Raw genomic sequence first — 14465 nt, forward strand, 5'->3', positions numbered from 1 at the left:
GCCTCCTGAGTCCTTCTCACCCCGTAGTGACAGCCCCATTTCTTTGCTCCCTGATTAGCAAAACTTCTCAAGAGCCTTCTCAATTCCTGGGTCTGCTTCGCTTTACCCTTGTGCCATCTGCTCCTGACCCCCACCAGTCCCCTGAGCTGATGTGTTCCGGGACAGATAAGCAAGCCCCACGTCCGTTCTCCATCCAGATCTGTCTTGGTATCTTAGCAGCACTGGAAGGGTGACCTTCGCTTTCATGAAATGCTCCTCATGCTTCCCCGACATGTCCCCACCAATTCCCTTCTACTGGTTTCGTGGAACACCTTCTCATCTGTTAAGACCCAGGTTCTCAAAGCTACACATTTTCCTCGGAGCTGAGGATTGGCGTATCTTGCCAAACTACAAAATCACAAGGTCAAGAGAAACACAATATGAACCATGAAGTGATTTCAGCTCCTTCTTCCCACCACCGTCACCTTTGTTGGTACTTCTCACCAACATCACGTGTTGCTAAGTAGGCAAATGATATTTAAAAGTGCACATATTTTACAGTAGAAAATGGACTGACTCCACTGATTCATTGGGCACACTCTAAATACTCTGTGGAGATCCTCACCGATCATTTGTCCAAATTACATAACTGGTTAGAAAGACAGGAAGACGCTTTTATACGTGCTAACTGGACAGACACATGACTGTTGGTAAAAAGTGCCAAAGACAATGGAATTTGTGGGATTTCATCACACAGCAAACTTCTCCCAAGACCTTCTGTTCTGATGGCTTCTTTTTTTTAAATTTGTTTTCTAGTTTTATTTTCTTGAGAGAGAGAGAGCAAGAATCCCAAGTAGGATTAACACGAGGAGCCTGATGTGGGGCTCAAACTCACGAATCTGAGAAATCATGACTTAAGCTGAAATCAAGAGTGGGACACTTAACCGACGGAGCCACCCAGGATTTTTTTTTACTTTTTCCCTCTGATGGTTACAAAAAAATGCTGCTGTGAACACTTGTGTACAAAAAAATTTGTCCACACAAATTTTTGCGTGGACGTATGTTATTATGAATTCCTGGGTTGTATGGTCCATGTATGTTTTAGTTTTTGAGAAAACAGCCAGGCTTTGAGGGACTTCTGATTTCACCTTAAATGCCACTTGTACAGTGAGGCCCCCTCCTTGACCCTGTAAGCCCCCCAATTAAATGAGGTGCCCACTGCTGTTCTTAGATTCTGTTCTTGCACTTTGCAGTGTTTACGGCAATTTACAGTGGCACCTTTCGGTGTGTGATTCCTTCCTGTGTCTCCCATAGTAAATTACATGTCGCATATGGAGGAATCTGGGCCATATCCATGCAGTCTACATCGCCGGGAAATGAAATGGGGGGAATTGGGTGGCACTTGTTTTCCCCTTGAACTCTCAGAATACGTTTTGACCTATTCCTTCAAGGAGCTCCTAGCCAGGGAAAGTCGGATGAGTGTTCACAGCTAACAAGAAGGAGGAGACAGCATATGGGTCTGCAGGCACTGTCACAGGACTCGATCTGCCTGTCTCTGGGATCGTCACCGGGACCCTGGGAACAATGTAGGTCATGCACTCAAGGCTGACTTCCATCATCTTAGTAGCAACTGTTCCCTGGATGTGGTGAGGTGATGGTAGGACGGGCCGTTTGCAGATCATGGTTTGGAGGAAAGAAATCAAGGTAGAGAAATAGAGCTGACATTGGAAATACTTTAAGGGAGGGGAGTGATGGGTGAAAAGCCTCAGATCTTATACCTTGACAGGTGTTAAAAACACCCTCCCTAGGAGTAACCACATGGCATTCTTGAGGAACTTTGAGCCTAGGGATAGGATGACTTCCAAGAGCTACCGTGTGCCTAGAAACACCCATGGATGATTACTGACGCCACTCCGGTCTTGAATTGGCTAATGACTTGCTTACAGACAAGACTGTGCATCAGTAAGAACATCAGCAGAGAACAAATAGCTCATCACACAGGCCTGATAAGTACTTGCAAAGAAAGGGCACTTAGGAATGTCATTTTACAGTGTTTTCTGAAGGTACGTTGAGAATACCAAAGTCCAGAGTAATGAGGGAGTTGTCTCATGCATAGACAAGCGGAAGCATCCCAAGACCTTAATATTTTCCCAATTAAATTGGCATCTCAAACTTGTTTAGAGACAGTATTTTTCGTGGTAAAAATTGCTAGTACAGCTAAGGCAGGTATGTGTTCGGTCCTGCCTGCCTTACACAGTGTGCGTAGATAGATACTCAGTGTAGCCCGTATGGGCTGCCTCTACACCGGTGACAATGGAACATCAAATATCGTTTTAACTCGACCAAGAAAATGTATTTCTTTCCCTGTGGTTATAGGTAATTATGTAGGGAACAGCGATGTTTTTGGAGCGTGAAGGGAGTATAACTTATAACCCTGCTCCTCAGTCCCACTGCTTCATAATGGAGTGGCCTTTGAGTTACGTAACCTAATTGCACATCATTTTCTGTGCATTTTCTTGGAGGTAAGACAAGGGGAAGCTGGGAGTACTCTCAGCCACTACGTGCAGCAGACAGAAACAAAGCAAAAGGCGAGGACATACGTTCATAAATAAAAAGTGCCTACCTCACGATGGCACTCAACAAATGTTAGACGACCTACTTTATGCAGGAATGTAGTGTTTTGCAGTTTTCAAGTGATCTGCGTATGTGAATACTTTATCCTAATTAAAACTGTTTTCCATGAGTTTTTCATACTTCAGCAACTATCTGTGTCTTTGCCTTTGTTCTCAAGGGAAGTGCTTTTCTACAAGAGGCAAGTGAGTCTTGGGTTTGGCTTCAGAGAAGACACACAGCATGTACCCACAGAACACAGAAGAAGGAAAGGTCCCCTCCAGGGACATGACTCTGCTGGAGCTCTGTGCTAGGCCTTCTGTGGATCCCCAGGTTCTTGGCCCTCCTGGTTCTCTGGATTTCTGGTATACCTGATTCTGGGTGGCTGACTCCTTCAGGCTGGTTCTCACTGTGCCTGGCTTCGGGGCTAAGTTAGAATTCTAACCCCTTCTAGCTGTGTGTGCTGGGACTCCAAGCCATCCCAGAGGCCATGCCGACACTAGTTTCTCACCCGTTCTGCCAGCTCACTCATCTCCCCAGTCCCCCAGCCCTCTCAGTGGTGGCACAGCCCAGGCCTGTGCAGAATTCACGGCTACATGCACGGCCAAGAGTTCACCGTTTTCTCTTCGGGTGTGTGGAAGGGAATCCAAGAGGTAAGCCTGGGAGTGCCGGAAGAGATGATGACTGAGTGGCTTAGCGATACATTAAGCAGGCCCCAGACTCAGGGGATCTACAGAGGTCACATGGATCAAAGCAAACCATTCCTCAGATGACCAAAGACCATGAACAAAATCTTAGCAGCAGCTGGAGAAAAGAGACAGACCGCTGACACACGTAGGACCAATAACTGGTGATTTCATCGAAACGATGGAAGCCACAGAACAGGAAACTGTATCTTTAAAGAGTAAGAGGAAATGCATTTCAAACCACAATTCAACATCCAGCGAAGGCAGCCTTAAAAAGTGGTGAGATGGGCATGTTTAGACAAACAACCGAGATAATCTGTCATCATCAAATCCATCTATGTGAACACTCAATAGCACTGTTGACTGAGATTTCTGGGACAATGATACAAGTTTACTGATTAGTTGGTTTCCATTTTTGGCGTAGAATTTTACACGGGATGTCTGTTTTACCACCTAGTACCCACCTAACATAGCAAAGATAGCTCTTAGTTAAATATGTATCCATAATTTATTCAGACTTTGAGTATCAAATGCATACCCACTCTTTCCTAGAATGGATTTTGAAAATAAGCCATTTTAAGTGACTTTGTGTTATACATGACACAAACTCACCCCTTTATTCAGGTTTTTCGTAAGTACATATATTTGATGGCATGTCTCCCAATGCCTCGTGCTTGTTAAGAGACTAGAGACGTTAGAATATTTAAATAGTCGTTTATAATTTGTATGCCCTAGAGAAATATATTACCAAGATCATGGCAACTAGTTGCAAATACTTTGATGTAAAATATTCATTTCGCATGTGATGTGGGAGAAATGCACGTAGAATTTGGTAATTGTGGGTTTCAGTCAACAAAAAGCAATGCTTTGATACAATGCCTTAATGTAATGGGACAGTTTCAGTCTCCAAAACCACCTTGTGTGAGGCACCTGCTGTTCTGTGGAGAACCAGGAAGACAGAGGTGACTGTTTAGTCCTTTCACCACCACTCGGGTCAAAAGATGCACAGAACAAATTAGCTGATTCGAGGGGCAATCAAATCACATGAGGCGGCACCATGATGTGGGTGCAACTCACACATTTCTACCTCACCGCGTACGCACTTGATAAATACCCTCCGATGCGCTGTCTCTTGGTTGTACGTGTCCTGTGATGCCCTCCAGGTAGCTTGTAAATAATCTCTCTTGAGGTAACTCAATCCGGATGAGTGTTTCTGATGAAAAGTTACAATAGTGATCACATCCTGTGGCTAAGGAAGGACGTACAAGTGCTATGTGCACAATATCCTATTAAAGAGACTCACGGGAAACCAGAATATTGTGAGCTGTCCTGAAGATCTATCTGGTTTTCCATCACCAGATATCATTTGTCAATCAAATCTCTTTAATCCACGGGAACTACCAGAGTTCTGTGTTTGTTATTCCCATCCCACGTGTGACGTCAGTCACTTCTTCAGCCCAACGCCCTAGAGCGTACGTTACCCCCATGTCACGGGCAAGGAATCAGAGGTGGGGGTGACAACTTTTTAGTGGTGGAGCTGAGATCTGATTTGAACTCTAACTGGAAATCCTTTGCCAAACCACACTTCATCTTCTCTTTACAAACTATGGCAATAATGATGCTGCTGCTGATGATAATAATGATTGATAATAACTGTAAAGACCGCTAGGGATAAACTTAGGTCAGAACGCCTTCATATAAGGCCAAAGAGGTTCTGGACTTCATCCTGTGGAATAAGGGAGTGTACACAACATTAAGTAGAGGAATGGATACACATTTTTTTTTTATTATAAAACTCATTCCAAGTGCAAATTTATTTTTAAACATTGGTAACACCATTCGAAGCATGGGAAATTCAGCATCAAAGTATTATACTCAAAGAAACAGGAACCTCAGTGGCCAAGCACTGAACACTGTTGCACAGCAGAAACAATCTGTGTGTCTTTTTTTTTTTTTAATGTTTATTTACTTTTGAGACAGAGAGACACAGAGCATGAGGAGGGGAGGAGCAGAGAGAGAGGGAGACACAGAATCTGAAGCAGGTTTCAGGCTGTGAGCTGTCAACACAAAATCCCGATGTGGGGCTCGAACTCATGAACTGTGAGGTCATGACCTGAGCCGAGGTTAGACGCTCAACCGACTGTATGTCTTGATAAGACAATTCTCTCCAGTGTAAAGCAGGTCTCTACTAGACCTCCTCTCTTGTCTACAGGTCGCTGAACTCTGAGCGCTAATTGGTAGAACTCTAAGACACAGTGATTAGTAAAACCTTCCAAATGTTACATATGTTTCACTGATGGGGAATTAAGAACAGACCGACAGTGTCACCTCTCAGGGACGTCATCACTACCAAATGCTTCCGAAAAGGTACAGCGGATGGGCAAACATTAACTGCCCGTGAGGGCAACCCTGTGTAGTCCCCTGATCCCTGCATGTCCCTAATAGAGCACACTTTAGTGCACTAAGAAAGCATGATGATCCTTGAAACTTTCTCGGCAGGAGTCACTATGGTCTCCATTGTGTTTAATTATACCTCTGTGAGACGGATGGGTGGTTAGTGTGATCCCATCACTAAAAGGCACTGAAGCCATCTGCATGATGCAGGACAATAAGCAAGAACGGGTGTGCCTTGGCCAACCACCAGCACTTTCCTTTGTACAAAAAAGTAAGAGTGTCACCGCCATCTTGGTTAGAAGAACAAAAGTAACAGCGACATATCTGATACCAAATTGACCCCAGGGGAAAGTGCACAGGGATCTACAAATACGTCATTGAGAGAAGCACGAAAGCTCTTTGTGCTATTGATGCAAAATGGCTTAAGAATTAGAAAACACACCAGGGCGCCTGGGTGGCTCAGTAGGTTGAGAGTCCAATTTCAGCTCAGGTCAGGATCTCACAGTGTGCGAGTTTGAGCCCCACATCAGGCTCTGTGCTGAGAGCTCAGAGCCTGGAGCCTGCTTCCGATTCTGTGTCTCCCTCTCTCTCTGTCCCTCCCCTGCTCATGCTCTGTCTCTGTCTCAGAAATAAATAAACATTAAAAAAAATTTTTTTGGGGGGCGCCTGGGTGGCGCAGTTGGTTAAGCGTCCGACTTCAGCCAGGTCACGATCTCGCGGTCCGTGAGTTCGAGCCCCGCGTCAGGCTCTGGGCTGATGGCTCAGAGCCTGGAGCCTGTTTCCGATTCTGTGTCTCCCTCTCTCTCTGCCCCTCCCCTGCTCATGCTCTGTCTCTGTCTCAGAAATAAATAAACATTAAAAAAAATTTTTTTTAAAGAATTATAAAACACACATATTTTGGAAGGAGATCCCAAACCCAACAAGTGACCATTTCACAGACAGCCTCTGTTGCAGGCAAAGACAGCGATGTGTCCTTATAATACATGAATGCCATTTTATGGTGTGAGTACTGTTTGGCTTTAAAAAAAAAAAAAAAGAAAAAAGGTCAAAAAGTGACACGTGTGTTTTATGTTTGTTAGAGGATATATGTTTTTAAAAAGGTTGAAATGAAACTCCCAAAGGAACGTAATGTCGAACCAGCGTCAAAGATTTTATTCAACTTGATTAACTGGCGAGGGATCCGGTAAGACGTTACAAGCAGCTTGAGGGAGAATTCAGAGAGCGGATCCATACACTGGCGATCATGAATGCTGAAATGAATCTCTGAATGGATACAAAACTGGTCAACAGCCGGAGGCAAAGCATGAACAGATGTATCCTGACATACATCACCAGCATTTTTCCACCATTTGCACTTGGAAATTTGCTCAACGACCATGTGTGACACACCAGCAGGCCAGATGCACCCTGGGATTGCGTTCTTCTCGCATATTCCAGTGCCTTTCTCAATTTTCCCACCACAAAACATCAAGTAAATCTATTAAAAGGAGCTCACTGCCAAAGTAGAATTATTCCAAAAATGTGCTAATAAGGCTCTCGGTCATGGTAAGCATGCACTCTGAATTCAAGTTATATGTGCATCAAAGACCGTGCTAGAAAGAATACATGTTTTTAGACTCGGGGGATGAGTTTTTTATTTTTATTTTTTTGAGGTAGAAAGGACATCCTCCGATGTGGACGTGCACGTAGACGTAATAAGATGTGGGCTTCAGGTATGCTCACGCTGAAAAGAAACTCAGGATGTCACGGTTCAGAGGTGGTGTCTGAGTAGAGGTGCACAGAGAGGTTCTGAGGGCACAGAAGGACCGTGAATTCTGCTGATAATGAGGATGATTTCTCAGGGCTCATCCGTGACATGGCTTTTCCACTCAGATTGCAGAACAAATGCGATTACCATCTCACGTTTCTCAGCTCCTTTGGCACATTACGACCAATACTTAAGAAAGAAAATAGCATAGGAAACATATAAATATGTATGTACGTACATATATACATATATATATACGTAACCATATACATATATGTACGCGTATTTTACGTTTTCCAGCCAGGATTTAGAAAAAGCAAAAGAGGGGCTCCTGGGTGGCTCATTCAGTTGAATCTGTAACCCTTGATTTCAGCTCGGGTTGTGGGATCGAGCCCTGCATAGGGCTCTGTGCTGAGTGTGGACCCTGCTTATGGTTTTCTCCCTCTCTCTAAAACAAAACAAAACAAAATAAAAACACAAAAACTAAAAAGGCAGGCAGAAATGAACACACATATAATTTCATTTTGTGGTGGACACGTTAGTATTTGCATACACACGGGCGTATGTAAACACATACCTATAAACGCCCATGTATTTGTCCATACGCACACATATACATACATGCACAGGCGCTCACAAGCATGTGTACGTCTGTCCATTTGCCGTGTGTGACTGCTACAGGATTCCTCAAACACCGAGACACTGTGTGTTCATTCACGCACTCTACGACTATGCACGTGAGCGTTTCGGTCTGCGCTGCGGGCCGTCTCTGCTTTGCCGTGTCTCAGCTGTGGCGCCGCGGTTTGTCAGCACCGGCCAGAGGAGGCCAAGCCCACGTGGGATGGGAAGCCACACATAACGGGCTGGGAGGACCGCTGGCTCACGGGGTAATTGCCTGGGTGCCAGCGGCCACGGCGGGCCGCTCACTCGTAGCGCGGCAAACCAAACAGCTCGGGCTGGAAATCCTGCAGGGAATCCAGCACCAGCGTGGCCTTGGACGTCAAATGGCGCTGCAGATTTCGGTCTGGAACCATGACCACCTGCATGCCGGCTGCAAGGGCCGCGTCCACGCCGTTGGGAGCGTCTTCAAAGACGAGGCACTGTAGGGTGAGGAAGAAAAACAGGGTTGAGACGGCCTTTTTCCTAACCAGGCGCTTAGACTGGGTTTTCAAGGTATTTATTATTGACATGCCCGGTCGGCCGTGTCACCGTGCGGACCGAGACGGAAACGAGGTGCAGGCTTTCCAGTCTGGCACGGTGGGTGAGGCCAGCATGCCCGTTCGCAAGCGTGGTCCTGTGGGGCTTCGCACAGCTGCTACTTTGGAGGGGACAGGTTTCCGTACCGAAATGTGGCTCAGCGGGGTGGGAAAGAGGGAGGCCGGGTGTCAAACTTTGTTTTATTGGCATCCCAGGAAGCTGTTCCTTCAACAGTTGAACATTCAGAGCAGGAGAGTAAATCGTGCGGGCACATGAGACACGCTTTTTAAATGCAAGCGCACTTCATGGCTGGTGGTGTGTCAGGCTGTGCACTTTGGGAACCGAATGGTTACAGCGCTGGCGTGAAAGGCTGAGCCTGTACTGGGCTGAGGCGTGCGACAAAAGTTTCTCGGCTCCAAAGCCGCGTGCCGCCACGTGTGATCTCTCCTTCAGGTCACCGTGCGAACCCACCTCGTCATCGGGGTGACTGCCACCCCGTCAGGCACCCACAGTTTTTTTTAATGTTTATTTCTGAGAGACACAGACACAGAGCACGAGTAGGGGAGGGACAGAAAGGGACACACAGAATTGGAAGCAGGCTCCCGGCTCCGAGCCGTCAGCACAGAGCCCGATGCGGGGCTCGAACTCACGAACCGAGATATCGCGACCTGAGGCGAAGTCGGTCATTTAACCGACTGAGCCACCCAGGCGCCCCAAGATGCCTACATTTAAAATTGGGTGTCCGTGCACAGTGCTTATCAGGCAGCTCCTAGACATCCCGTCATGTGACCAGCACCACGGGATGGCTCCCATCAGGAGTCTCTCCAAATGAGACGTCTCACATCCATGCAACGGTCGATCGGCCAGTCATCCTACATCACTGTCTGCACAGGGGAGACACGCATCTAGAAAGTTCCCTGGGAACCTGGAAACAGCTTCATGAATTCTCTCTTGGTAACGTTCTATTCTTGCAGGGGCCAGACTTCTGGAGACAGGGCTCTGGTCACAGCTGCGAGATGCTCTCCCCGTGTCCCCGCTGTGTCCTTGGCTGACTCACAAGTGCCAGCACATGCCAAGGTCACACCTATCCACCCACCCGGCCCGTGTTGTCCTGCCTTCATCACGAGAACCTTGTCCCCAGCGGGTAGTCGCAGGTCACTGCGCTGGTGACCCGGGGGGCTCCCGGACATCAGCGTCAGTACCATGAACTACGAGTTCTGCATCCTCTCATGCCTGTAGGTCGTTGGAAAACACATGCCCACACTCCCTCACTGACACACATGTACACACTCATATGCTCACAGAAACTCGCAGAGACATATATATGCACACTCATGTACACCGTCACAGCACTCAGATATGCAAACCCACGCTCACAGAGATGCATGCATGCAAGCACACTCAAACTCGCAAACACACATGTGCATACGCAGATACTTGCACACACAGAAACCCACAGATACACACGCACACTCACCAACACTCATGCATGCACACGCGCGCGCACACACACACACACACACACACACTCCTATGGTCTTTCCTGTTGCACTGTTCCGTAGCAAGTATACTTTTCCACCCCCCTCCTTCCTTTCCAGCTGGGCTGAGATCTCCTCGGCCCCCTCCCCCAGGGGCAGAAGCCAGGGCTGAATGAGCTCCTGGGCATCAGAATGACCCCCCGGCTTCAGCAGGGGGCCACCTTCAGGGACTAAGCTGGTATACCCCGGAGACGGGGCTTCGAGCAGTAGAAACCGGACACACTGGACAAACAGGACACTTAGCTCCTCTGCCTTCCTTCCGAGAACTTAACAAGGCCTCCGGCTTTTCTTCAAGTTCCCTGCTTCTGCTGTTGAGTCAACGGTCTCCATTAGACGGGAGGCAGAGTGGGCTGACAACAGGCAGGCTTGTCTTTTTAGCTCTCTGCCTCAGACTTCTCGCTGGTGACAGTTCCGTCCCTGCCTTTTTACAGTTACGACCTCACTGCATTCTAAATGTCCTCGACTGCTTTACGTGGGGTCAGGGATGGGCACCGAAATGTCCAGTGGCCTCGTGTTTTTCAACTATGCCCTGTGTCCTCCGAGAATTTGGGAGCTTTGTGCAGTCCAGCTGTGAAATGTCGGCTGGAAGAGAGGAAGAGGTTTTGGTGATCCCTTGGGGTAGCCGTGCCTGGCGAAAGTCACAAAAGCGGCGTCTACTCTGCATCTGGGAGGCTCATTGCCGAGGGGAGACCCAGAAACCGCGGCACCTGCCGAACAGGGCTCCACGCCTCTGTCCCCCACCCAGAACGCCATCGAGCGCCCACGCCTGAGAGCTCCTTTGCAGACGCCGCTGTGTGCGTCCCGGGAAATACAAGGAGGGGGCACGAGTGACGAGGAAAGGCGTCCCAGGTGCTCTCAGCTCGGGGGCAGGGAAAGTTCCTGAGGATCCTCCCTCTCAGCCTGGCGTTCCCTCAGTGGGAGGACACTCGGCAGGAAAGGCGGGCTAGTGCGGGAGCAAGCCGCGTGCGGGGCAGGAGACAGCTCCCTGCCTGCAAGTCAACCAGAGGGGCCGGGGGCACACGGGGGGCTCGGTCGCTTACCCCCCCCCCCCGCCAGCGCTTCATTTCAACTCAGGTCAGGATGTCACGGTTCATGACATTGAGCCTGCAATGGCCTTTGTCCTGACAGTGTGGAGCCTGCTTAGGGCTCGCTCTCTCTCTCTCTCTCTCTCTCTATGCCCCACCCCTGCTCATGCTCTCTCTCAAAGTAAAAATAAACCTAAATTTTTTTTAAAAAAAATCAGAGCGGCCATGCAGGACAGGTTAACAGACAGGTCAACATGGCCGGCTTCACCGCCAGCCACGTGTGGGCCTGGATTGCTGCAATGCCATCGTTCCTGGGCTTGTACGTTTTCCTGTTTCTTCGCAGAGGCAGAACTACAAAGCACAAGCACCACTATATTTCGAAGCGCTTAGAAAAGCGTCTCAAAAGCTTTTTGTGTCCCTTGTACTGCCTGTGTCTTGACTCCTAAGATCTCATGTATTTCCATGGACGCGTGGGAGGAAAGAGCCCAGCGTGTAAACACCTAGGCATTTTATGAATACTCATACTACAGGCATTTCATGAATACTCATACTATAGTCAGAAATAAATCTCTGAAATTTGCCTGAACTGACTCTATTAATCATAACTCGAAGAACGTAAAAGCATCGAAAGACGTATGCTGAAACTAAACAAAACCAGAAACGCAAAGCTCAGATCCTGCTCAAATAAAAGCAGGAAGAATGCTTTTTATTCAAATACACAAACACCTCCGTGTGGTTTCTACCTGTCCCACCCAGCTCACTGAAAGTTTCACTCCACCGACCTTTACCTCTTTCTTTCTTTTAAGTCCTTCTGGGTTCCTTGAGCCCCGACCTACCCCTTCCCACCCTGCGCTGACTCATTACACTGCGCCATAAACTCACTCACACCCACCTGTAAAACGTGAATTGTGTTACTTGCACTTAGCTGCGTGCGGGAAGGAGGGCTGGGGCACCAGAGACCTTTGAACCTGTTCTGCCGTGTTCTCTTTCTCTCCCACGAAATTCACATGGACGTGTGTGTGGGTATGTGTGTTTTAGTGCATGTGAATTCACGTAGCGATTTTTTTGTAGCACAGCACAAGAGGTGGGATCTCCCGAACATGCTCCCATGACTTCAAGGAAGCTTCCGGGCAGCAGTAATATCCTTCTCTCACCTGTAGGGACAGGACCAGGACTGCACCTGGCCGTGACGGGGTGGGGCTGGAGGACAAGCACCTGCTCGGGGTGCCGTGGCAAACAGGGAGCATCTATCTGATGAACAACCTGCTAAATTAGGGGAGATGTGGATGTGTCCCTGCCCAGGACGTAAATGAACAAAGGGACCAAAGAGTGTCCAAGCTGGAGGACAGAGGGTGACCCAGCCCGGTCCTTGTCACCGGGAAGGTATCAGAGCCACGGGAAGTTCACATGTAAGCTGAAGGTCAAACGGGCATGCACGTGACAGAATTGAGGAAGAGTCCCAGCCTCCATAATCCAACATTCTTTCCACTTTACCAGCTGAAGCCTAAAACGTATCTGAATTCCATCTGCGGAAGAGGAGACGAGCTTAATTAAACTATAGCCTGAAGGGTTTAATTTAGAAAGAGAATGACATTTCCAACTGTCGGGGAGGTGAGGCATTTTGGGGGCTGACCGCCCAGAGGGGGAGATGTGTAAGCTGAGCAGCACCCTGTCGGGGGACATCTGTGTGTGTCTTCACCCAGCCTGGTCACCGGAACCAGCGGGGGCGTCACAAGGCCCTTGCCCTTTATTCTTTCAAAGAGAAGCATCATATAACCAAGACTGGCCGTTTTGTAAAGCACGAGTTGGGCGGAACAGACTCTGTGTGTCTGACGTCTCCTCACCAGCTCAGGTCGGCGGAGCCAGGGAAAGGGTGGCAATGGCCCCAGAGGGACGGGACCTCCTCACTTGGTGGGCGGGGTCAGCCTTCAACCCTGCACCTGTGCTCCCTCAGGACACAAGTGTCCAGACCAGCTGGAGATGTCGTTTGGTGACTAAAGCTGTCTGTTCAGCAATTACCAGTGTCCCTTTGAGGCTGCACGCTGCTCTGCAACTAGCGAACTTCCCACGTGTGACTACATCGTGTCTGGGGAACAGAGTGTCTCCCTTTGTTGGTGAACCAAAATCTGATACCAAGTCACTTCAGGTTCACTTCTAAGACTCTCAGAGACAATCCGGGATCGTCTGTGTGCACATTTTAAGTACTCCCATGGGCGCGTCCATGGTCATTCACCATTTAAAAGCCAGGCATGATCTGAATCTAATCCCTAAAGGCAATGTTCCGCTAAACCGCTATTTTTATGTTGAAACTTCCACTGTATGACTTTTTGTAGATTTTATTCTGTACGTTAATTTTGTAACATCGAGCTCAGTTCTTACATCGTGAGACACTGAAACTTGAAGAAGGCCTTAAACTTTATTTGTGACGCGTTCTCAGTCAGCGGGGCTCCCAGCTAAGGTTTGCTTTATTTATCTCCATGTTCTTTGTCAGACAGTGAATTAGTATAAATAAGTACCACAGGATTGTGATGATGGATATGTATACACTTCGTTAGATGTTTACTTAAATAATAAACCTCTACATAATATTAAAATGATGGAAGTTCGCATGTGTTTTCTTATTAATTAGTACTTTTGTTTATATTATTTGTCTGTCCATCCATCTGCCTATCTTTCATCCAACCATGCATTCATTACTATCTTGTATCCATCCTTCCATCCACCAGCTGTCTGTCGACTATCTATCCATCATCCATCTACCTACTTAACTACCTATCCTATCTATCTATCTATCTATCTATCTATCTATCTATCTATCTATGTATCATCTATCCATCTGTCCACCCATGCACCTACCCATCTATCTTGTCTGTCTATCTATCTGTCTATCTACTTATCATCTTACCCATCCATCCATCCGTATATCTATCAACCATCCATCATCCACCAGCTGTCTGTCGACTATCTATCCATCATCCATCTATCTACTTAACTACCTATCCTATCTATCTATCTATCTATCTATCTATCTATCTATCTATCTATCTATCATCTATCCATCTGTCCACCCATGCACCTACCCATCTATCTTGTCTGTCTGTCTATCTATCTATCTATCATCTATCCATTTGTCCACCCATGCACCTACCCATCTATCTTGTCTGTCTATCTATCTGTCTATCTATCATCTATCCATCTGTCCACCCATGCACCTACCCATCTATCTTGTCTGTCTGTCTATCTATCATCTATCCATCCATCCATCCATCCCTATATCTATCAACCATCC

General features: G+C 47.5%; 1 protein-coding gene across 6 annotated transcripts in view; it reads right to left on the minus strand.

Moving 5' to 3' along the window:
* The window catches only part of LOC101082722 (pseudouridine 5'-phosphatase), a 483897-nt gene that overhangs the window by 389715 nt on the left and 79717 nt on the right, over positions 1–14465 (minus strand). The window contains exon 4 of one of the 6 annotated variants that reach the window (XM_023249423.2): positions 6801–8516. The exons of the other annotated variants lie outside the window; for them this stretch is intronic. Within the exon in view, the coding sequence (XP_023105191.1) occupies positions 8340–8516 (177 nt within the window). The 3' untranslated portion in view covers positions 6801–8339. Of the gene's footprint in view, positions 1–6800; positions 8517–14465 lie in introns of those variants that run through there. 6 annotated transcript variants of the gene reach the window in all.

This window comes from Felis catus, chromosome X (genome assembly GCF_018350175.1).
Source record: "Felis catus isolate Fca126 chromosome X, F.catus_Fca126_mat1.0, whole genome shotgun sequence".
Taxonomy (NCBI): domain Eukaryota; kingdom Metazoa; phylum Chordata; class Mammalia; order Carnivora; family Felidae; genus Felis; species Felis catus.